This window comes from Eschrichtius robustus, chromosome 19, assembly GCF_028021215.1.
Source record: "Eschrichtius robustus isolate mEscRob2 chromosome 19, mEscRob2.pri, whole genome shotgun sequence".
In the NCBI taxonomy this organism is placed as follows: domain Eukaryota; kingdom Metazoa; phylum Chordata; class Mammalia; order Artiodactyla; family Eschrichtiidae; genus Eschrichtius; species Eschrichtius robustus.
Window position 1 is genome coordinate 17,774,171 of NC_090842.1, and position 25,342 is coordinate 17,799,512.

A 25,342-nucleotide genomic window follows, 5' to 3' on the forward strand; every position below is an offset into this window, starting at 1 on the left:
TCTGATAACAAGGGGCTAGGAGCTGGCTCTGAAGTCCAAGGGCCTGAGTTTAAATTATGGACTACACCATTGACTAGCTGTATAGCTATGGACTAGCCAATAACCACTTGGTGCCTGTCTCCTTATCTGCAAAATGGGGGTATTAGTCCCTACCTCACAGTTTGGGAGTTTCTCAAATGTTAAAAATAGAGTTACCAGCAATTCTGCACCTAGGTATCTACCCAAGAGAGGGGAAAACATGTCCACACAGAAACTTGTATACAAATGTTCACAGTATCATTACTCATAATAGCCAAAATTGGAAACAACCCAAATGTCCTTCAGCTAGTGAATGGATAAACAAAATGTGGTTTATCCATACAGTGGAATATTATACAGTTGTAAAAAGGAAGGAAGTACTGACATGGATGTGTAACAGAGAAAACAAACCTGACTCCATCCTGCATCTATTCCTTTGTGCTTTGTTGCCTGTACTTAGTCATGCTGGATCTGCATCTTTTGTAAAAGCATGTTGCCTTTAGCCTGAAATATATAGGATAGCCCAATCTCAAGGCTCTGACCTTTAAAGGTATAACACTTTTCCATGCATATAGAGACAAGAAGTTGCAGAACAGAAAATAACAATTGTCTTGTTGGAGGTTTATAGGAACACTGTGATCTGACCTATGTGGACAGCTGCAAGAACAAAGGATTCCGTCACTAAAAGGTTTGCAACAACCGGCCACATCCCCTCTCCTTTTAGTGTAAAAGAAGCCTGAATTCTAAGTTGGGTAAGATGGTTCTTTGGGACACTAGTCCACCATCTTCTGGGCCTGCCGGCTTTCCAAATGAAGTCGCAGTTCCTTGCCATAACAACTTGTCTCTCCATTTATTGGCCTGTCGTGACAAGCAGTACCAGCTTGGAATTGGTAACAGATGAATCTTGAAAACATTACGCTAAATGAAAGAAGCCAGTCTCAAAAGACCATGTAATGTATGATATCATTTATAAGATACCTGGAATGGGCAAATCCACAGAGGCAGAAAGTAGATTAGTGGTTACCTAGGACCAATGGTTGGGGACAGGCAGGGATGGGGGAAAGGCAGGGGAAATGGAGAGTGATTGCTAATGGGTACGAGGTTTCCTTTGGGGAATATACAGGATAGCCCATTCTCAAGGCTCTGACCTTTAAAAGTATAACACTTTTCCATGCATAGAGAGACAAAAAGTTGCAGAACAGAAAATAGCAATTGTCTTGTTGGAGGTTTATATGAACATTGTGACCTGACCTACTTGGACATGGACAGCTGCAAGAGCAAAGGATTCCAGCACCAAGAAGTTTGCAACAACCAGCCACACCCCTTCCCTCTTTAGTATAAAAGAAGCCTGAATTCTAAGTTAGGTAAGATGGTTCTCTGGGACAGGAGTCCACCATCTTCTTGGTCTGCTGGCTTTCTGAATAAAGTTGCTGTTCCTTGCCCCAACAACTTGTCTCTTGATTTATTGGCCTGTCATGCGGTGAGCAGTAATGAGCTTGGACTCAGTAACTCCTTCTGCCTATAAAAGTCTTTTATTTTGTACAGCTCCTCGGAGCTCCTTTCTTTGTGCTAGATGGGATGCTGCCTGATTCATGAATCATTAAATAAAGCCAATAAGAGCTTTAAAATTTACCCAGTTGAATTTTAAGTTTTGGTGGTAGTGGTGGGATCTGAAGAAGACTCCTGATGACTTCATAGACAACAAGAAACACACGTGTTGATATCCACAAATGCTTTGAGGGTTTTTTTTTTTTTTTGGCCACGCTGCGCGGTACGTGGGATATTAGTTCCCTGACCAGGGATTGAACCTGTGCCCCCTGCAGTGGAAGTGCAGAGTCTTAACCACTGGACCGCCAGGGAAGTCCCTGAGTTCTCTTTCTTTGTCACTGTTTCTGAGGGTCATGGGTAAGTTCCTCTTGATACGAGCTCCACTCTCTGCATTGAGCTCCCGGTCTAACTGGCTTTCCAGTCCAGGATTCATGGGTTGGTCTAGACTGACAGGAGTCTCTAACACAGCACCAGTCCTTAGCCCTTGGTTAGTATGTGGTCCCAGGACACAGCTTAATGGGCCAGTTTGAGCTGACACCTGGAACCCAAGTCCCCAGCCCTCAGTTAGTCTGAGGGCTCAGTTAGTCCCCCACCCCTTTTTTCTTTAAATTTATTTATTTATTTTGGCTGCATTGGGTCTTCATTGCTTCGTGTGCTCTCTCTCTAGTTGTGGCAAGCAGGCGCTACTCTCTGAGGCGGTGAGCGGGCTTCTCATTGCGGCGGCTTCTCTTGTCGCAGAGCACGGGCTCCAGGTGCGCGGGCTTCAGTAGTTGTGGCACGCGGGCTCAGTAGTTGTGGCTCACGGGCTCTAGAGCACAGGCTCAGTGGTTGTGGTGCATAGGCTTAGTTGCTCCGCGGCGTGTGGGATCTTCCCAGACCAGGGCTCGAACCTGTGTCCCCTGCATTGGCAGGCGGATTCTTAACCATTGCGCCACCAGGGAAGCCCGTTAGTCCCCTTTTGTTGGGTTCTGCTGGTTCGGTCTGTAGTTCCACTTTGGGAACCATTTGTGATGAGCACCTAAGGCCTTCTCTTGGCCAGTCCACAGTGCCATCTCCTTGGTTACTGCAGTGTCCACAGTTCCGTTTCCTTGGTTACTGTTGGTTTCTGTTAATGTGCACATGGGGTAAAGGAATAATAGATCTATTGTTAATGGGCATCTTGAAGCCAAAACCACAAAATTGGTGGGCACAGGTTGAGCACTTAAAAGCTGTTAGAATGCTCGCCATCTAACTGTAAGAATCCTGTGTTAAGATAAATTGGTCATGGAATGGGATAGGTCAACACTAGGTCACCTGCCACCTCAAGAAAATTTCCATACAATGAGGTATATTGTAAAACACCACAAAATCCCCAGCCCCGTGGCACATCCCTCTTAGGTATTAATTTGGCTCCAAGAGACCCAAGGCTTAACTAAAGAAATGAGATCTTCACGTTTCAAAGAATTGAGCATGCACCACCTGGCACAACTGCTTGTTTTATGTCTAAGAACTGTGGTCCCAGAAGCTGTAGATATCTACTAAAATGGCAAAATCTTACTAAGGCCATTTAGAGTTGCAATGGCCATTATGGGCAATGTTCTAATTACACAAGTTTGTTCACTTTACGAAGTGCACTTGAAAGAATGGAACACTTATTTTAAGTGGTATGCAGAAGGCTCGGAAAGGCTTTAAGATTCCAAAATAACTTCACTGAAAGAGTCATTGCAAAAGGCTAATGAAAAATTAAAGGTGCAGTAGGTACTTAAAACAAAAGACTTTAAGACTGAGGTAGCTTCTACTACTCCTCTCTATCCTCCTTTCCCTGAGTACTCACAGTCTATTAGTCCTCTATCTGAATTGCCTTTCCACTCTGAATAAACTATAAAACTGTAACAAAAGTCGACCAAGTTAGTGACCTCACAGCTGCAACCAGTTCCAAGACCAGAAACCTGAAACACCTGGGACTCCCTCACTGCACCCTCCTAGGGGTCCATCAACAAAACACTGGCCCAGAATTGGTGTGTCATTTGCAATCAACCAGGACACTGGAAAAAAGACTGTCCTCAAAGGTTTTTGTCAAATCATTCTACACCAAATTGAATGGCCCCCATATCCTCCCATGTGGATGGGACTCCAAGGGATTCTCTGGTAAACTCTACCAGTTATTCCCTTAAATATCCAAGGAGAAACTAAAATTAAAATTGGCGAAAAACCTTGCCAAATTCTGGTAGATACCTGGGCTACATTCTCTAATTTAAGCCCCATCTGCCCTGGAGCCTGCAGATGGGATCCTGGGAAAACTGACAGAAGTTGGCAAAAGATGAGAATTCTTACAAGAGCCAACTCTCCTGGATCTCTGTAGTGCCCAGTCAAGAGAGGAAGGTAAAAGTCCACATTGTCCCTTCCTTTCCAAATTTAGACTCTCATGAATTTGGTTTTGAGGTACCCATTGGTTACTGATCTTTCTCTCTCAGGGACAGCTATTGCCTTCTCATTTGTCTTGTTTTGTCCTGTGAACTTGGCTTGGCTTTCCGTCTGGTTGTCAGTCATTGCATAAGCAGGAAACTCAACCATCAGGTTGGGCGCCCCAAAATATGACTGGGCAGAAATGTGGGTTTCACCCTGTTTTCTGCTAGACATGGCAGACAGATGTGGGTTGCACTCCATTTGCAGTGAGGATCCTACCAACTATTGGCAACTCTCAAGAGAATTGTCTTTCTCTCTTTGGGCTGTCTTTGGGAAGGTTCTGGATCTTGGGGGATGGAGGGGGGAGTACCCTTTGCACTCTCTTTGGAGACTCCCCTTGCATCCAAGTGGTTGTTTAATACTGACAGGAATATTTACTCTCTGTGCCGGCTGAAACCTGACAAAATATTTGAAAGGATTTTTTTTTTTTTTAAGCAGCGCTATGGTCAGAATTGGCCAAAACAGAAGCTGATATTCAGAGCCTGATAGGAATCTTGTGAGTGTTTTTTTTTTTAAGGCCTTTTCCCCTAAGCTAAATGAAACTATGTACCCAGGGGGAAAGAAAAACATCCCAAAGACAAACAGCTCTAAATCTAGAACATAGGAATCCAGGAACCTTTTGATTTCCATCTTAGTTGAAGAGCTTCTCCTTGCTATAAAGAAGCAAATTAAAGATAATGTAGTTGGACGGGTGGATCAGACCCTTGGTGTCAAACAAGTTGCAACCCAATTTTTCCAGGAATTAAAAACAACTGTCCTTGTATTGAAAATTGGGGCTTTACAAGAACTGAAATGCAGCTCTAGAAGCAATTCAAAGCCCACCTTTCCTTTCTACCAATTCCCAAACCTCCCCTATCCATCTTAAAAGACTTACAGATATTGTAAAGCATCTGGACTTAGGGAACAAAAGTCTTTCTGGGTGAAACTTACATTCTTTCTCTGTGCCTTTTGAGATGGAAATGTTCTACCTGGTCTCCTTTAGGAACCAAGGTAATTCTTATCAGAAGGGGGAAAAAGGTTATTTGAAAACTAGGCCCATGAAAAATCTTAAAAATCTTCACCACAAGTATTACTGAAAAGCTTTAGTTATCTGAGCAGGACACCTTAACTTATTCCATCTGCCAGAAATACAATTTGGATCCAATTGTTCTATTTTAAACTAGTAAATTTTGCATTATTGTACCTGTCCCATAGCTAAAATTATAAAATGAAATCTGTAAGATCCTATTCGCATCTGTCTGTATGTTTATGTATGTCTATATGTTATAAATGTGTAATTTTTTTCTACCTCCAGATGGTATTATTTGTAGAGTTCTCTTCAAGTTCATGTGGTCTAGGATAATCTTTGGTAAATAAAAGCTAGTTTGTTTGTGGTTTAATTAAAACAGGCATGCCTTTAGAGTTGTCAGCATTAAATATAATACTTTTATTCTGCCTAGGTTTATTAAAAGTCAAATAAGTTCATGTTATCTCTGTTACAGAATTTGTCAGCAAGAAAAAGAATTTAACATGATGGTTAGCTGTTTAATGTCTCATGAAATTTTCTTGAGTAATCTAAACATAATTTTTAAGAAAAAGTAAATTAAATAGATGTAAGATAAAATTTTAAAAATCCTCAAAAAACTAAAAATAGAGTTGCCATATGATCCAGCAATCCCACTCCTTGGCATATATCCAGACAAAACTATAATTTGAAAAGATACATGCACCCCTATGTTCATAGAAGCATTATTTACAATAGCCAAAACATGGAAGCAACGTAAATGTCCATCAACAGATGAATGGATAAACAAGATGTGGTATATATATACACACACACACATACACACATACACACACACAGTGGAATATTACTCAGCCATAAAAAAGAATAATGCCATTTGCAGCAACATGGATGGACCTAGAGATTATCATACTAAGTGAAGTTAAGTCAGAAAGAGAAAGACAAATACCATATGATGTCACTTCCATGCGGAATCTAAGATACAACACAAATGAAGATATCTACGAAACAGAAACAGACCCACAGATACAGAGACAGACTTGTGGTTGCCAAGGGGAAAGGGGCATGGGGGAGGGAAGGATTGGAAGTTTGAGATTAGTAGCTGCAAACTATTATATATAGGATGGATAAACAACAAGGTCCTACTGTATAGCACAGGGAACTATATTCAATATCCTGTGATAAACTGTAACAAAAAAAATGAAAAATACATATAGGTAAAACTGAATCACTTTGTTATACAGCAGAAATTGACACATTATAAATCAATATACTTCAATACAATTTTTTAAAATTTATAACTGACCTTTTCAACAATAATTATGCTTCACAGTATGTGTACTTAAAAATAGTTTCCAGGAATTCCCTGGCGATCCAGTGGTTAGGACTCCATGCTTTCACTGCCGAGGGCCCAGGTTGATTCCCTGGTTGGGGAACTAAGATCCCACAAGCTGCGCGGCGCAGACAAAAAAAAACAGTTTCCAAAATCTTTTTGGTACTTGAAACCTTGAAGTTATGCTGAGATAAGTTAAGTGATGGATATTCATTAAATATCTAGGTCATTTCCAAACAAGATAAAATACTGAAACATTAATTACTGGTGTATCCACTTTTGGTTTTCTTTTACAGAGAAACTAAAAATATTTGGGTCTATTAGTAAATACCTTGTGTGCCACATAGAAAAATTTACTATGAGAAAGAATATACTTCTAGAAATTATAAAATGTATTCATAAATTTGCCAATTCATGGAATACTAGTGTAACAGACAGTCCACAGTTGCTTACTTCTTAGTTTCAGGAGGAATAAAAGATTCTAAGGGTTAAAAATTCTAATCAATATATGTAATTAAAATGACTTACTACAGCCATTATGAAAAGCACTATGGTGGTTCTTCAAAAAGTTAAAAATTGAACTACCATATGAAACAGCAATCCCACTTCTAGGTACACATACAAAGGAATTCAAATTAGTACCTCAAGAGGATATCTGCACAACGATGTTCACTGCAGAATTAATCACAATAACCAAGATATGGAAACAACCTAAGTGTCTGTCAACAGATGAAAGGATAAAGAAGATATAGTAAATATATACAATGGAGTATTATTCAGCCATCTGCCATTTGCGACAACATGGATGGACCTTAAAGGTATTATGCTAAGTGAGATAAGCCAGACATAGAAGGACTAATACTGTATTATATCACTTACATGTGGAATATCAAAAAACTGAACTTGTAAAAACAGAGAGTAGAATAGTGGTAACCAGGGGCTAGGGGGTGAGGGAATTGGAGAGATGTTGTTGAAGAGTACAAACTTACAACCAGGAGATAAATAAGTTCTGGAGATGTAATGCATAGCATAATGATTATAGTCAACTCTACTGTATTATAAATTTCAAAGTTACTAAGAGACTAAATCTTCACTGTTCTCAATACAAAAAGGAAATGATAAACATGTGACATTATAAAGGTGTTAGCTAATGCTACTGAATAATATTGCAATACATAAATGTACCAAAGCAACACATTGTACACCTTAAACTTACACAATGTCAATTACATCTCAATTTTTTAAAATTTTATTTCTATTTTTATTTTTTCATTTTTTGGCTGTGCCACACGGCATGCGGGATCTTAGTTCTCCAACCAGGGCTCGAACCTGCTTCCCCTGCAGTGGAAGTGCCAGAGTCTTAACCACTGGACCACCAGGGAAGTCCCTCAATTTTTAAAAACTACTTAGAAAAAATAACAGTTAAAGGGCACAACTGTATGAAAACTAGATAAGGAAAGTAAAATGGTTCATTGTTTCAGAATGAGAAAAAGGAAAAAAAAAACAGGACAAGATCTGAATGGACATAAAAAAGTTATGAGGTTTATAAAAAAAGGAATCCTGGGAAAGGAACTTTATGTGTAGTCAAGCTGGCTAAGATTGGAATGAATTTAAGTTTTTCTAAAAAATAAGTTTGAATATCAACAGTACACTGGTGCAAAATTAGAATTTAGTTTTCTCTCTGTTAAAAGAAAAAATTTTTTTGGACTTTTGGTCTGCTTTTGAAAGATTCTGGAAGTTTCCTTAAGTCTTAAGTAATCTGCCCAGACAGCAAAGATTTTGTGTCTTACCAAAATAATTTACTGTGCATGTTTTCTTAAGTAATCAAAGGCCTGATAAAGACAACACTGTCTTCTCAAAAGAGCTAAGTTTTGTTTACACTTAGGTAAATTTCTGTATTTGCCTTTAACATCATCTATTGTCATTTTGGTTAAATAGATAATTCAATACTATTTCATAATGATCTGTGATCCTATTTAATCAAATGTTCAAACCTTTTGACATTTTCCCCAAATCAGATTCTAAACAGAACCACAGAAGACCCAGAATTGCCAAAGCAATCCTGAGGAAAAAGAACAAAGCCGGAGGCATAACCCTCCCAGACTTCAGACAATACTACAAAGCTACAGTAATCAAAAGAGCATGGTACTGGCACAAAAAACAGACATATGGATCAATGGAACAGAACAGAGAAACCCACACACCTAAGGTCAATTAATCTCTGACAAAGGAAGCAAGAATATTCAATAAAGAAAAGATAATCTCTTCAGCGAGTGGTGTTGGGAAAGCTGAACAGCTGCATTTAAATCATTGAAGTTAAAACACTCCCTCACACCATACACAAAAATAAACCCAAAATGGCTTAAAGATAAATATAAGACAGGACACCATAAAACGCCTAAAAGAGAACATAGGCAAAACATTCTCTGACATAAATCGTAGCACTGTTTTCTTAGGTCATCTCCCAAGGCAATAGAAATAAAAGCAAAAATAAACAAATGGGACCTAATCAAATTTATGAGCTTTTACACAGCAAAGGAAATCATAAACAAAATGAAAAGGCAACCTATGGACTGGGAGAAAATATTGGCAAAAGACGTGACTGACAAGGGATTAATTTCCAAAATATACAAACAGCTCATACAACTCAATACAAAAAAAACCCAAACAACCCAATCAAAAAACGGACAGAAGACCTAAGTAGACATTTCTCCAAAGAAGACATACGATGACCAAGAGGCACATGAAAAGATGCTCAACACAGCTATCAGGGAAATGCAAGTCAAAACTACAATGAGGTATTACCTCACACCAGTCAGAATGTCCATTATCAAAATATCTACCGGGGACCTCCTTGGTGGTCCAGTGTGTAAAACTCCACGTTTCCACTGCAGGGGGTGTGGGTTCGATCCCTGGTTGGGGAACTAAGATCCCACCTGCCACACAGCGCTGCCAAAAATATATATATATGTATATGTGTATATACATATACATATATATATATATATATATATATATATATATACACACACGTGCATGCACACACACACACACAAATAATAAATGCTGGAGAGGGTATGGAGAAAAGGGAAACCTCCTACATTGTTGATGGGGATGTAAATTGGTGTAGCCACTATGGAAAACAGTACTGAGGTTCCTTAAAAAACTAAAAATAGAGTTGCCATATGACCTAGTAATCCCACTCCTGGGCATATATCCAGAGAAAACTCTAATTTGAAAAGATACATGCACCCCAATGTTCATAGTAGCACTATTCACAACAGCCAAGACGTGGAAGCAACATAAATGTCCATTGACAGATGAATGGATACAGAAGATGTGGTATATGTATATACAATGGAATATTACTCAGCCATAAAAAAGAATGAAATAATGCCACTTGCAACAACATGGATGGACCTAGGGATTATTATATTAAGTGAAGTAACTCAGACAGATAAAGACAAATATCATATGATACCACTTCTGTGGAATCTAAAAAAAAATGATACAAATGAACTTATTTACAAAACAGAGCCAGAATCACAGATATAGAAAACAAACTTATGGTTACCAAAGTAGAAAGGGAGATAAATTAGGAGTTTGGGATTAGCAGATACAGACTACTATATATAAAATAGATAAACAAGAAGGTCATACTGTAGAGCACAGAGAATTATATTCAATATCCTGTAATAAACTATAATGGAAAAGAATCTGAAAAAGTATAGAATGTATACACAAATTACTGAACCACTCCTTCTGTACACCAGAAACAAATACAACATTGTAAATCAACCATACTTCAATTGAAAAAAAAAAAAAAAAAACCTAAATGTAGTCTTTTGAGCTCAAACTTACTTTAAGGCTTTCCAAAAGGGCCCAGGAAAATCTAAAGGATTTGTCACTCACTGGATAAGATGTTGAGCTAATTATATTTATTTGACTTGTTACACGGGAAGCAGTATCAAATAAGAAGTGATGTTAAACCTTCTTAGATTATATTTGTATGGATGCATGTTATTAACATAGGTGTTTTAGAAATTATATGAAATTCTTAGAAATCTGTTATGTCCTAGTACATTATCAGTCCTAATTCCAGTTATGATCTTAAAATTTTGTATAGCACATAAATAACCAGATTTCCTTGTCAAGTCCATTATAATAAACTCTCATCCAGTCTTTAACCATGGGCATTTTAAAGTCTTGTCACAGACAGCTGTTTTACTCTGATGCTTTGCAAAAAAGTCTGATTCATGAAAAGGACCCTACCAAGTACTCTTGATCACTAATACCTCGGTCAAATTACAAGGTGTTGAAGCTTGGGTGTATATTTCACGACTGAAGAAGGTCCACCTGACATCTGGTCCTGTGCAAACAGTGGAGACGTCAAAATCAAATTGACTAGGAAGAGAAGTAGCCAACTTCAAGGTGGACTGCTTCCTCCCAAGCTGTCAGATCAAGAACATTTCCGCAACTCAACAACAAAAAAACAAATAACCCAATCACAAAAAACGGGCAGGAGGGACTTCCTTGGTGGCACAGTGGTTAAGAATCCGCCTGCCAATGCAGGGGGCATGGGTTCAAGCCCTGGTCTGGGAAGATCCCCCATGCCACGGAGCAACTAAGCCCATGGGCCACAACTACTGAGCCTGCACTCTAGAGCCCGTGAGCCACAACTACTGAAGCCCACACACCTAGAGCCTGTGCTCCGCAACAAGAGAAGCCACCGCAATGAGAAGCCCACCCACCACAATGAAGAGTAGCCCCCACTCGCCGCAACTAGAGAAAGCCCGTGAGCAGCAATGAAGACCCAACACAGCCAAAAATTTAAAAAATAAATAAATAAATAAATAAATAAAAATGGGCAGGAGTCCTAAATAGACATTTCTCCAAAGAAGACATAGAGATGGCCCAAGAGGCACATGAAGAGATGCTCAACATTGCTAATTACTAGAGAAATGCAAATCAAAACTACAATGAGGTACCTCCTCACACCAGTCAGAATGGCCATCATTAAAAAGTCTACAAATAACAAATGCTGGAGAGGGTGTGGAGAAAAGGGAACCCTCCTACACTGTTGGTGGGAATGTAAATTGGTACAGCCACTATGGAAAACAGTATGGAGTTTCCTCAGAAAACTAAAAATAGAATTACTATATCATCCAGCAATCCCACTCCTGGGAATATATATATCTGGACAAAACTATAATTCAAGCACCCCTATGTTCATAGCAACACTCCATAATAGCCAAGACATGGAAACAACCTAAATGTCCACTGACAGATGAATGGATAAAGAAGATATGGTGTGTGTATATATATATATATACACACACACACACACACACACACACACACACACACACGAATAATGGACTACTCAGCCACAAAAAAGAATGAAATAATGCCACTTGCAGCAATATAGATGCAACTAGAGATTATCATACTAAGTGAAGTCAGAAAGAGAAAGACAAATACCATATGATACCACTTATATGTGGAATCTAAAATATGACACAAATGAACCTCTCTATGAAGCAGAAACAGAGTTACCACAGAAGAACAGACTTGTGGTTGCCAAGGGGGACAGGCGTGGGAGAGGGATGGATTAGGAGTTTGGGATTAGTAGATGCAAACTATTACATATAGAATGGATGGACGAGCTCCTACTGTATAGCACAGGGAACTATATTCAGTGTCCTGGGATAAACCATAATGGAAAAGAATATAAAAAAGAATGTATATATATGGGTAACTGAGTCACTTTGCTGTACAGCAGAAATTAGCACAACATTGTAAATCAACTATACTTCAGTTAAAAAAAAAAACAAAACAGAACATTTCTTTCCATTCTTCCTTCCCTCTCTGTCCTTTTCCCAAATCTTTTTTTATTTTTGGCTGCACTGTGCAGAATGTGGGATCTTAGTTCCCTGGCCAGGGATTGAACCCATGCCCCCCTCAGTGGAAGCCCAGAGTCTTAACCACTGGACTGCCAGGGAAGTCCCTCCTTTTCCCAGTTCTTACACCATGAAGGTCTTTATGATTCTTTTGCCTTGCTCTGGCCTGGAAAGACAATACCACTATTCACATATCTCAGGCCGTTGCAAAGGGGGATAATCAAACCTCCAAATGACTGTTAGACTTGCCATGCTGCTGGGGATCCTGTAGTTCTACCCTCACAAACGTCTCCCTAATTTCTTTTTTTTTTTAATTAATGAATTTATTTATTTTTGGCTGCGTTGGGTCTTTATTGCTGTGTGCGGGCTTTCTCTAGATGAGGTGAGCGGGGGCTACTCTTAACTGAGGTGCACGGACTTCTCATTGCAGGGGCTTCTTTTTGTTGTTGTTGTTGTTGCAGAGCACGGGCCCTAGGCGCGCGGGCTTCAGTAGTTGCAGCACGTGGGCTCAGTAGTTGTGGCTCTTGGGCTCTAGAGCACAGGGTCAGTAGTTCTGGTGCATGGGCTTAGTTGCTCCATGGCATGTGGGATCTTCCCAGACCAGGGATCGAATCTGTGTCCCCGGAATTGGCAGGCGGATTCTTAACCACTGCGCCACCAGGGAAGTCCCCTCCCTGATTTCTAATGCCTCAGTTTCTCTGGAACAAACTTAGCTCCCTCTCTATTGTGTCACACTCCCTAGCCCTGGTCCATTTCCCTGACTCTGGTTAACAACCCCAAACCTGGGGAAACTTGCATCCAGGCTTCATACAAAGACACAAGGTAAGGGTAACCAGAATAAAACTGCCTGTGCAGTCTACAGACCCTTAAATTTTCCTGGTTGTCACCTTTCCAGTCTCAAGTCACAGACTCATACAGAGATTACCAGGAGGCATCATGATTCAAACTTTGCTTCCTTTGGCAGATCCCTACTGCCCAGGCTAAGAGTAAGTACAAATGAGGCTATGATCAAGGATCTCTCCTTAACTCTTGAAGATATCACAGAATCTGCTGCTAAAGCAATATCTACCCAACAAAAATCCCTAGACTCTCTGGTCAAAGTTGTTTGTCATAATAGGAGAGTCCCTGACTATCTTTTGCTGAGCAAGGAGGTAATTGTGCTGTAGCCCATACCACGTGCTACACTTGGACTGACACTTCTGGGAAAGTTGAGACTCAGTCACATAAGACCATTGGATAAGCCAGTTGACTTTAAAAAGTGACTCCTTCTGGGGCTTCCCTGGTGGCGCAGTGGTTGGGAATCCGCCTGCCAATGCAGGGGACACGGGTTCGAGCCCCGGTCCGGGAAGATCCCACATGTCGCAGAGCGGCTAGGCCTGTGAGCCACAACTACTGAGCCTGCGTGTCTGGAGCCTGTGCTCCGCAACGGGAGAGGCCGCGACAGTGAGAGGCCCACGCACCGCGATGAAGAGTGGCCCCCGCTCGCTGCATCTGGAGAAAGCCCTTGCACAGAAACGAAGACCCAACACAGCCAAAAATAAAAATAAATAAAATAAATAAATTAAAAAAAAAAAAAAAAAGTGACTCCTTCTGGACTTCCCTGGTGGTCCAGTGGTTAAGAACCCACCTTCCAATGCAGGGGATGTGGGTTCGAGCCCTGGTCAGGGAACTAAGATCCCACATGCCGCAGGGCAACTAAGCCTGCATGCCACAACTAGAAGAGCCTGCACGCCACAATTAAGACCTGACGCAGCCATAAATAAATAAATGGATAGATAGATAAATATTTTTTAAAAAGTGACTCCTTCAATAGGGTCTTTCTTTGACTTACATGATTCTGATTGGTTTGGGTCTTAGGGACCGTGGCTCTCAAATGCACTCCACTCCTGCTTATAAAAATCATAGTTGCCTCCTGGTGTACTGTATTTTCTCAGAAGTTTTTTTTTTTTTAATTTATTTTTTATTTTTGGCTGCTTTTGGGTCTTCGTTGCTGCACGCGGGTTTTCTATGGTTGCTACTCTTCATTGTGGTGCGCAGGCTTCTCATTGCGGTGGCTTCTCTTGTTGGGAGCACGGGCTCTAGGCGCACGGGCATCAGTAGTTGTGGCGCACGGGCTTCAGTAGTTGAGGCTCACGGGCTTCAGTAGTTGAGGCTCACGGGCTCCAGTAGTTGAGGCTCACGGGCTCTAGAGCACAGGCTCAATAGTTGTGGCACATGGGCTTAGTTGCTCCGTGGCATGTGGAATCTTCCCGGACCAGGGATAGAACCCGTGTCTCCTGCACTGGCAGGCGGATTCTTAACCACGGCGCCACCAGGAAGCCCTCAAAAGTTTTAAATGCATATTTGCAACTGCTAACCACCAAGCTAATGATTTCCCTAAGACTAGAATCTCAGAAGAGGATCAAAGTGAAAGACCGACTTTAAGAAAGTGAACATGATACAGCATTGTCAACTGTGAATAAATACCACACAGAGACTCAGCAAAAACCGAGCATTCCAGAGTTTAGTTGGGAGTAGCACTAAAGCCTGAACAATTTTTTTTTTTTTTAATCACATCTCTCAGGCTGAGAGTCTGATCAAAACGAGGCATTGTTTAAAACAAGACAACAGGGACTTCCCGTTTCTGAGGGCCTAGAGTGGAAGCATCCGGGAGCGGCTGTTTCCCTCTAGGCTATTCCTTCTTCAGCTGTCTGGAGGGCCCCAGTACCTCTCCTGAAATACTAGGGCGAAAACTATTTCCTGATTTTCTAATTCTACAGAATGTTCTGTATTTATTCGTAACTTAGACAAAAAAAGGGGGGGAGCTAGTGAGGGAAAATGGGAAGATGTAGATCTTGTATAACTAGTATTAGCCTACCCAGTTAACCAAATCTCGAGGTGAACTGAATCATCCAGAGAATTTGTTTGCAAGTAACAGATGCATCCAACTGGCAGCACATTCCTTGAGGAATTCAGTGAGCCCAGAGGGTAGAAGCAGAATGCATGAAACTATTTGAGAGTCTGCCCTTATTTTATTTCCAATAGGTTTGCCTTGATTGCTTATTCTTCCTGCCAAAACGATCATGTGGGTAAGATGTCTATTACTGCTAGAGATCTAGACATGCTTTACATTGACGTGATGAACCACAATCCCTTTCTTTCTGTGCCAGCTTTATCTTTTTTGTTATTAAGTTCTATGTTGGTCATCAATGAAACTGCAAGTTGACAGAGTACAGTTTGATCTGAGAGGTTAGTAAAAACTCTTGGTTTCAGATTGGCCTGAGTATGAAGCCAGAGAATTGTAGGAATGTCAGAGCAATAGATGGGGCAGAGGTCAGCCCCCGAGAGACAGGATGATCTGGCCACCAGAATGTACTCTCCACAAAGACAAAGATTTGTGTCTCTTTTGTACACTGATATATCCCAAATGCCTAGAGCAGTGCCTGGTGTGTAGTAGGTGCTCAATAAACCATGGTGGAGAGGCTGAGAGGATGGGTCAGTGAGAACATTAGCATTTCAAGGTGGGGAAAGAAGGTTGGCTTGTGTGGATGTGGGGTGGAAATAGAAAATGTAGGATGGTGGAGAAGGCACGAGGGCTTTCAGGACATAAAGAAGTGACAATGGATTGGGGGCATATTACTTAGGGCCTGAGATCTGAAAGGGAACCGGTGCAGGGAGAGAGAAGCACTAACAAGATGTGCTTAGCTGTGTTAGATGGTCGCTTCTGTCGATGTGCAGGATAAGAAAAACTGAATGATAAACTAGAGGTACTGGTAATAATCCCATTTGTCTTTCAAGACAGCTCAAATGGCAACTCCTTCTGAAGGCCTTTGCTGAGGGGTCAGCCCTGAAGTGAACAGTTTTCCTCTATTAGTTATTAGTGTATGTGTCTTACGCCTTTCTTAGGGTAAATTTCAAGAAAGTAAAGCCTGTCATGTAGCTAGTTAAATGGCAGGAAGGGAAACTGAACCCTCCAAGTCCAAAAAAACTCAGATTTGGCCGTGAAAAATGACTTGGAAACAAGCAACTCAGGCTTGTGCTTTGGTAGTAAATCTCTTTCTTTACCCTTATCTCTGGCAAATACACATGACCGTTCTGTTAATTGCGAATGAATGCTCTGTTAATTGCCTATTCATAGCCTTTGACCATTTTTCTACTGTGTTGTTTTTAAGAATCTATATATTCCAGATACTGAACTTCGTTGGTTATATTTCTTGCAAATATATTCTTCCTGTTTGTATCTCGTCTTACTTTTTTCTTATTTTTGAAGGTAACTGTCATGCCTATACTGTAGTTAGTAGATGGTAAGCTCTTTGAAAGCAAGGGATAGATGTCCTGATTTTCTCATTTTCTAGGAAGCGCCTTTATGTTTTACTGCTTACAAAATGCTTGTTAGGGCTTCCCTGGTGGCGCAGTGGTTAAGAATCCGCCTGCCAATGCAGGGGACACGGGTTCGAGCCCTGGTCCTGGAAGATCCCACATGCCGCGGAGCAACTGAGCCCGTGCACCACAGCTACTGACCCTGCGCTCTAGAGCCCGCGAGCCACAACTACTGGAGCCTGTGTGCCTAGAGCCCATGCTCCGCAACAAGAGAAGCCACCGCAATGCACCATAACGAAGAGTAGCCTCCCACTCACTGCAACTAGAGAAAGCTTGCACACAGCAACGAAGACCCAATGCAGCCAAAAATAAGTAAATTTATTTTAAAAAATGCTTGTTAATGTTGATAAGTGAAAATATATATATATAAATAAAAAATATATTTATATATATATATAGGTAAGGAGTAAGCCAAGAGAATAAAAATTGACAAAGCAGTATTTAGTAAACACTGATGTGACTAATGCAAAGATAAATCACAAAGAAAATGCATGTCAGAGCTTAATATACTCACATCGCTCTCAGTAGCGTTCAGTCCATGAGTTGATAAGAAAGGGGGGTGGGAATTTGTTGAGGCAGCCTCAGGAATTCCTTTCCATTTTCCCAGGCAGCGTCAGAAGCAGATACATCACTTCCATAGCATTTAAAGCCTCATCAAATTTATATTCCACCAAATCTGAGTTTATGGAGTCTGAAACGCCAGGACCAAGCTTGGAAATCCTCTTCTTTGGCAAGCGCCAAAAGCTTGCCTGAAGCTTACACGTGGCTGAAGCTTACACGTGGCTGAATTTAAGCCAGTAGGAGCTGCCCACACCAGGTGTGGTTAATACTGAAAGCAGGGCGAGAACTGAAGGCTTACACATCCCTTTCTAGTTAATTTTCTTCAAACAATACCAAAAAAAGTTGCAGGTGCTTTCTCTCCCAGCTCCACCCACAGTCGCTGCTGTTCAGAGTTCTTAAGGTATGAAATTGTGGCACCAATTTTTGGGAGAACGGTGGTGGTAAACTTCCTTGCTCTGGTACTCCTCCCCACGCCCTACACGTTGTTGCATAGATTTATCTATGTCTATATACTTTTAAATTATTCCAGCTTCACCACTTAGTATGTACATTTGGGTAACTGCTTAAGGTTTCTGTGCTTGTTTTCCCATCCATAATATGAGGATACTAATTCTGTTTACCTCATAGGGTTGCTGTGACAATTGAAAAAGAATACAAAGCACTTAGAACAGTGCCTAGCATGTAGTTAGCACCCTTTACATGCTGTTATTGCAAAAGTAAAGCAGGTTCCTTCTAACAACTTTATTAACACAAAGAAGGTCCAAGAAAAAGTTCATCTTTCCCCTCTGCCTCTACCCTCTTGCCATCTCTTACTTACCTAAGGAAACTAGTAATGGTTTCATGTGATCATTCCACATCTTTTTTTCTCCTCATACCAATATACTGCAAATCTCCCTACATATATGTAGTTTCTTTTTCTTTTTTTTTAATAAAAGTGGATTCACATTCACTCATTTTATCATTTAACGATATACCCTGGATATCTTTCAGGGTGACTGTGTGTAGCTAACTCATTCTTGTTAAGAGCATAATATTCTGTAGTATGTGTGTATCGTAATTTATTCAAATGTGCTCCAGAAATAGATAATTGGGGTTATATCTAATTTTTGCCAATGACTAGAATGGTTCAGTACACATCCTTGCTCCTTCATCCTGATGCTTTCAGTCTGTAGGACAGATTCCCCAAAGTTGGACAACTAGATCAAAGATTTATGTGCCTTTAAAATGTTTAAAGATTCAGCCTGATTACTTTCCCCAAAGGCTGAGGCAACTCATATTCCCACCAGCAACGTGACAGTTTTCCTGAAATCTTAATTGACCTTGATGTTATTTGTCTTAAATTGTTTTGCCAATTGATCGGTAAATAATGATGTCTCATTTTATTTTATTTATTTATTTTTTTGCTGTACCACGTGGCGTGTGGGATCTTAGTTCCCTGACCAGAGATCGAACCCGTGCCCACTGCAGTGGAAGTGTGGAGTCTTAACCACTGGACCACCAGGGCAGTCCCATGATGCCTTATTTTAATTTGCTTTTCCTTGCAGGCCTGACAGGGCACCTTCTCATTTGTTTATTGTTGTTTGCAATTTCCTTCCCTGAATCATGTGTTCATATCCTTGACTTTTTCTTCTATTGCATTGTCTTTTCCTAATTATTTGTAGGCATTCTTTGGGATTTTAACTCTTTGTGATGAGTTCTGGATATCTTCTCCTGATTGTCTTTTGATTCTGCTTATGGGACCTTTTGTTAAATACAAATTTTTGATGTTTATGTGGCTTTATCTCTCAGGCTTTTCCTTCATGGTTTCTGAATCTCTAGTCTTTCTTAAAAAGTAGCCTCTGTCCAGAGGTTATACAAATTCTCCCTTTCATCCCATACTATTCTTTTTTTTTTTAAGGTTTTTAAAATAACATTTATGTCTTAAAAGTTAACATGTGCATAATAGGAAACCAAAAAACATTAGAAGCAAAAAACAAAGTTATCCATAATCACAAATAGTTTACTGTTTGATGTGTCCTTCTAGGTCTCGTTTATGTAGGTAGCTACACAACTAAGCATCCATTTTTATGTAAATAAGACCATACAGTTATATATCATGCTTTTTCACACATCACGAATATCTACCATTTCAAAGTCCCAAAGCTATGAGTATTTTGACAACCAAGAATACACTACACCAACTCAGTCTGGAAGGGAAAAATGTAATCCTGCCTTACTTGGCAACAAAAATTTCATAAAAGACAAAAATGGCAACAGGCCTCTAGATAAAGATATTGGCAAGAGTTATGATTAAAATACTGCAGTCCCTTAATGTTCAATTAAAAATGAGACATAAAAAAAAAAAAGAGACATAAAGCAACAGAGTGCACAAAGCATCCTATACTATTCTGTTTTTTTGGTGGGTTGTTGTTTTTTCTTTTTTTTTTTGAATTTTATTTTATTTACTTTTTTATACAGCAGGTTCTTATTAGTCATCAATTTTATCCACATCAGTGTATACATGTCAATCCCAATCGCCCAATTCATCACACCACCACCACCACCACCCACCGCCGCTTTCCCCCCTTGATGTCCATACGTTTGTTCTCTACATCTGTGTTTCAATTTCTGCCCTGCACACCGGTTCATCTGTACCATTTTTCTAGGTTCCACATATATGCGTTAATATACGATATTTGTTTTTCTCTTTCTGACTTACTTGACTCTGTATGACAGTTTCTAGATCCATCCACGTCTCAACAAATGACCCAATTTTGTTCCTTTTTATGGCTGAGTAATATTCCATTGTATATATGTACCACATCTTCTTTATCCATTCGTCTGTTGATGGGCATTTAGGTTGCTTCCATGACCTGGCTATTGTAAATAGTGCTGCAATGAACATTGGGGTACATGTGTCTTTCTGAATTATGGTTTTCTCTGGGTATATGCCCAGTAGTGGGATTGCTGGATCATATGGTAATTCTATTTTTAGTTTTTTAAGGAACCTCCATACTGTTCTCCATAGTGGCTGTTATCAATTTACATTCCCACCAACAGTGCAAGAGGGTTCCCTATCTCATACTATTCTAATAGTTTCATTTTTTAAAATGTAGATCTTTAATCTGCCAGCAAATTGTTGCTGTATGTGGTATGTTAGTGGGATAGTTAAAACCCAAAACTTTAATACAATAGACACGCTGAAAAGCACACAAGTTCTAAGTGAATTTTCACAAATTGAACACACACTTGTGTAATCTGCACCCAGATCAAGAAACAGAATACAGCCAGCACCCCAAAAGCCCATTTGTCCCCTTCCAGTCACTATCCCCTGATGGAGGGTAACTGCTATACTGACTTCTAACACCTTATATTAGTTTTCTAAGGGGATAATTTTATTTTCATGCAGATGGCTGCTTAAGTATGCCAACACCATTTATTAAATTAGCTACTGTTTTCCCAGTGAGTTAAAATGCCTCCTTTGATTGCTGGTACTTGTAAGGAGAAAATATAGTTTTTGATGCAGTGGATGGATTGCATAACCCAATGTCTAACAAAGTCACGTCTTCCATTATGGATCCCAGCTGGGCTCCCCTGTAGCCGGAGCTTTGCTGGTTGGTGACTGATTTTCTCCATGTGCCTTGTGTGTGTCTAAATAGTTAGAAAAGCACTGATCCTACTGGCCCATCAGAGAGGACATCCTTCAACTATGCCATGAAGGAGGCCGCTGTAGAGGCTTTGAAGAGGAAAGGATGGGAGGTCACTGTGTCGGACCTATATGCCATGAACTTCAATCCCATCATCTCCAGAAACAACATCACAGGTGGGAGCAGCTCTCCCCTTTAATTAGGTCTTTGTGGAACTTCTCGCCTGTGGGTTCTCTGGCCCCGCCTTGGCCCCTCTGGCGTCAGCCTCTCTTTTTCCTCTCTGCAGGTAAACTGGAGGACCCCGGGAACTCTCAGTATCCTGCCAAGTCTGTTCTAGCTTATAAAGAAGGCCGTCTGAGCCCAGATTTTTTTTTTTTCTTCTTTTTTTTTTCTTCTTTTTTTATTTTTTATTTTTTTTGTTTTTTTATTGTTTTTTGAGCCCAGATATTGTGGCCGAACAAAAGAAGCTGCAAGCCACAGACCTTGTGATTTTTCAGGTGTGGTTAAGACATCAAAAGGGGTGTTGGGACACTTGCGTTCTTTTTGTCCTAGACCTGGCACCTAATTAGCTATGTAATCTTAGGAAAGTTAACATCCACTTGACCGCATTCTCTGTAGAGAAGGGTGATTACTTCAAAGGCCCAGTATTACACAGATTTACAGATGTCGTGAATCCGGCTGTATTATTACTCTTTGAAAATATGACTGTGATGGTAGAGATGACATGTGAGCCTTGAGCTTTTTTTCCCCAGTATGTTTAATCTTTTTCTTCAGTTAGTTATTTCTTGTGGAATCACTCAAGTTTGCAATTCTCCCCCGCCCCGTCTCCATAAGCATCCTGAAAATAGTTTGTGGAGCTGCTATCTGGAGGATTTGGACTCCATAGAAAGTTCAATTAATTAATTCCCCTGAAGGGTCACTGAAAACGAGATACCTGAATTGGGCAGAGAATGATATTCATGTCCCCGTGGATACCCTGCAGAGAGTACATGGAGCCACTGCCACCAGTGGAGATGGAAAGCACTGCCTTCTTATTCTGTAAAAGAAAAGTCATTACTTTCCACATCTCCTTGGTGACAGGAAGTTAATGAAACAGCCCCAGGGTAAAGAACACAAAGGTCCCCCTCCCATCTGCTGTTTATGTTACTTCATACATTGGCTCCTCTGAGCCTCACAGTATGACTCTGCAGAAGTACCAGCCTGGAAGATGGTACGCAGAGGGGCAGGCCCAGGATTCCATACTCCTGGGTGTGGCAAATCAGATGAAGGTTGTCATGGTAACACAAAATCAGTGCTGACTGCTGGTGTCTAGGTGGAGTTATTTGTTGTTTTTTTATCTATCTCCCCACACTGCTAGGCATGTATCTAGGCTTGTAATCCAGGAGGTCTCAAAATGTTTCTTGTATAGTTTTGGGTGTCTGGAAAATGAAGACAGACTGACTTTTTTATTATGGACAATTTCAAACATACACAAAGAAGAGAAAATAGTAAAATGATGCATCCACCATCCAGCTTTAACTCTCAGTATCCCCTCACCCCTGTTTTTTCCTGGAGTATTTTAAAGAAAATCCTGAACATCATGTCAAAATATCTATAAAAATATCTATTAAAAATTTTGGGAGAGACGTGCATCTCTCCCAAAGGGACCTGGAGCCTGATTTTGGTATCTAATTGTGCTCAAAACTCTGCCTCAGGACAGAATCTACCTAGAATCCAGGAGTTAGAAAAAGCAGAACCATCAACCTACCCGGAAAGGTCCCTTGTCATACACGGCAGCATACGAGTAAGCAAACTCCCCTATGAGCACTCGCTCAAACCAGCCTTTCAGGATGGCAGGGATTCCAAACCACTGCAGGGGGAACTGTGGGACAGAGGACAAAGAGGTCAGATGGGGAACACCCCCAAAATAGAAGACTTAGGGTGCTTAGCTGCTGCCCATGATGTCACCGAGGGGCAAACTTTCTTCAGGACCTGTCATCCCTTCTGGAGGAGTTAGCACATTCAAGAAAAGAAAATTTTAAAGAAAAGAAAATTATTGTCCTTGGTCAGTCAACTTGACACTCCTGTTTCTGCCTAAAAATACAAATATTGGGTGGGTGTGAAGAAAGCCACATGCAATAAGATTTGCTTCTATGAAATCACGTTTGGCAGCAAAGTCTGAACAGCAAGGATTGCAGGCAAAGTTGGCTTCAGTGTGTGTTGCCTAAATCAATATTTTCCCAAGAGCTTGCTTTTGTGGGTGTGCTTTCAAAAATATGAAACCTGTACCTTGTGCTCACGGATTTAAAATCCTATCATTTAGAATAAACAGAACCACTCACATATGCAAACAAATGATCAGTGTGACTTAAGTTCATCAGGGAACTGCCATGAGAAAGACCTATTGGGCCTCTTGTCCTGGTAAAAGCTAAGCAAGGACATACCAGTATTTCTTCTTCTCCTTGACTCACTTAAAGGCAACGACAACAGGAACATGCCCAGAGGTTAAAAAACAAAACTAGGACAGAGAAAAAATTTTTAAGACTTGATAGTTCTCTCTTTGAAGGGTGGTTGACCTGCAGGAAAGGGGATAAGGAAGTAGAGTTTTAGGACACGACTGAGAATGAAACCTGTATTCTCACCCTGAATCTGACAGTAATTTGCCTCATCAGTAAAAAGAGGGGCTTGAGTTATCTCTAGTAGCTTCTCACATTCTCACATTTATGACACTCCAATTGTGAGGGGCCAGATCTGCAGCTTTTAGGATAAATGTGCAGGTTGTTTAGGCAAGTAGATTTGGTCCCTTGTGAATGTTCTACAGTCAGGGCTGAAACAGAATTAATTGGTTGGTTTGCCGGGTATTAAAAGTTTACTCTCTCAAGTTGTTCTTGGAGGGACTTCCCTGGTGGTGCAGTGGTTAAGACTCTGCGCTCCCAATGCAGGGGGCCTGGGTTCGATCTCTGGTCGGGGAACTAGATCCCACATGCATGCCGCAACTAAGGGTGTGTATGCCGCAACTAAGGAGCCCGCCTGCTGCAACTAAGACCCAGCGAAACCAAATAAATAAATAAATATTAAAAAAAGGGGCCACCTATAGGATTAGGGAATTAATATTAACATTGGAGAATAAATGGTAAGAATAATTTATTAAGACTTGTCTAGTAATGTGGGGAGGCAGAGAAATGCACATGTGCATGCCTTGGCAAGGGTCAGCTGCCAAGAAGCTGAAACTCACCCTTAGGTAATAGAACTTCAGGCACTTTTGGCAGAGAATGCCAGGCTGGCACAGTTTCAAGGTTTTCTTCATTCAAAGAAGAGCACAGCTGAATAGGTTAAAATAGGTAACAACTAGGTACAGAAAGCACAAGGTGAGAGGGTGGAGCTATGAACTAATTTTCCAGGGTGCCTCAGGCCTCCACATCAGGGTATTCTGTTGGGAAACCCAGATTAACTTTTGTTGTTTGTATAAGGTACAAGGTCTGTGGGGTTTGATCTGTGACTCACCTCTGTGCTTTGTGTATCCCCAGAGTGGCACTCTGCATTTCTGTGGCTTCCAAGTCTTGGAACCTCAACTGACAAATAGCATTGGGCACACTCCCGAGGATGTCCGAATTCAGATCCTGGAAGGATGGAAGAAACGCCAGGAGACTATTTGGGATGAGATGCCACTGTATTTTGCTCCAAGTAGCCTCTTTGACCTAAACTTCCAGGCAGGATTCTTAATGAAAAAGGAGGTACAGGATGAACAGAAAAATAAGAAATTTGGCCTTTCAGTGGGCCATCACTTGGGCAAGTCCATCCCGACGGACAACCAGATCAAAGCCAGAAAATAAGATTCACAAGACTTGATTTCCTTCTAAAATATAGCCAAATCTAGATTTCTTTCTTGGAGTTCCTTGACTTGCTTTAGTTTTTAAGATTTGTGTTTTTCTTTTTCCACAAGGAATGGATAGAACAGACTATATTCATACATTTTTGTATAGTTTTGTTAAACATAACCGATTCTGTTTTTTTTTTTTAATTAATTTATTTATTTATGGCTGCGTTGGGTCTTCGTTGCTGCGTGTGGGCTTTCTCTAGTTGCAGCGAGTGGGGGCTACTCTTCGTTGCGGTGCACGGGCTTCTCATTGCAGTGGCTTCTCTTGTGCAGCACGGGCCCTAGGTGCGTGGGCTTCAGTAGTTGTGGCACGTGGGCTCTAGAGCGCAGGCTTAGTAGTGGCGCATGGGCTTAGTTGCTCCGCAGCACGTGGGATCTTCCCGGACCAGGGCTCGAACCCATGTCCCCTGCATTGGCAGGCGGATTCTTTTTTTTTTTTTAATTTTTTTATTTTATTTATTTATTTATTTTTGTCTGTGTTGGGTCTTCGTTTCTGTGCGTGGGCTTTCTCTAGTTGCGGCGAGCGAGGTCCACTCTTCATCGCAGTGCGCGGGCCTTTCACTATCGCGGCCTCTCTTGTTGCGGAGTACAGGCTCCAGACGCACAGGCTCCAGACGCGCAGGCTCAGTAGTTGTGGCTCACGGGCCTAGTTGCTCCGCGGCATGTGGGATCCTCCCAGACCAGGGCTTGAAC

At 40.9% G+C, this 25,342-nt stretch overlaps 1 protein-coding gene across 1 annotated transcript; it reads left to right on the top strand.

Moving 5' to 3' along the window:
- The first annotated feature begins 775 nt into the window (after nt 1–775).
- Nucleotides 776–24,605, top strand: NQO1 (NAD(P)H quinone dehydrogenase 1). The gene is given in 6 exon segments (XM_068527095.1): nt 776–908; nt 20,806–20,832; nt 20,835–20,969; nt 21,080–21,146; nt 21,227–21,290; nt 24,300–24,605. Coding segments are annotated over 6 exon segments (732 nt in total).
- Nucleotides 24,606–25,342: the final 737 nt, after the last annotated feature.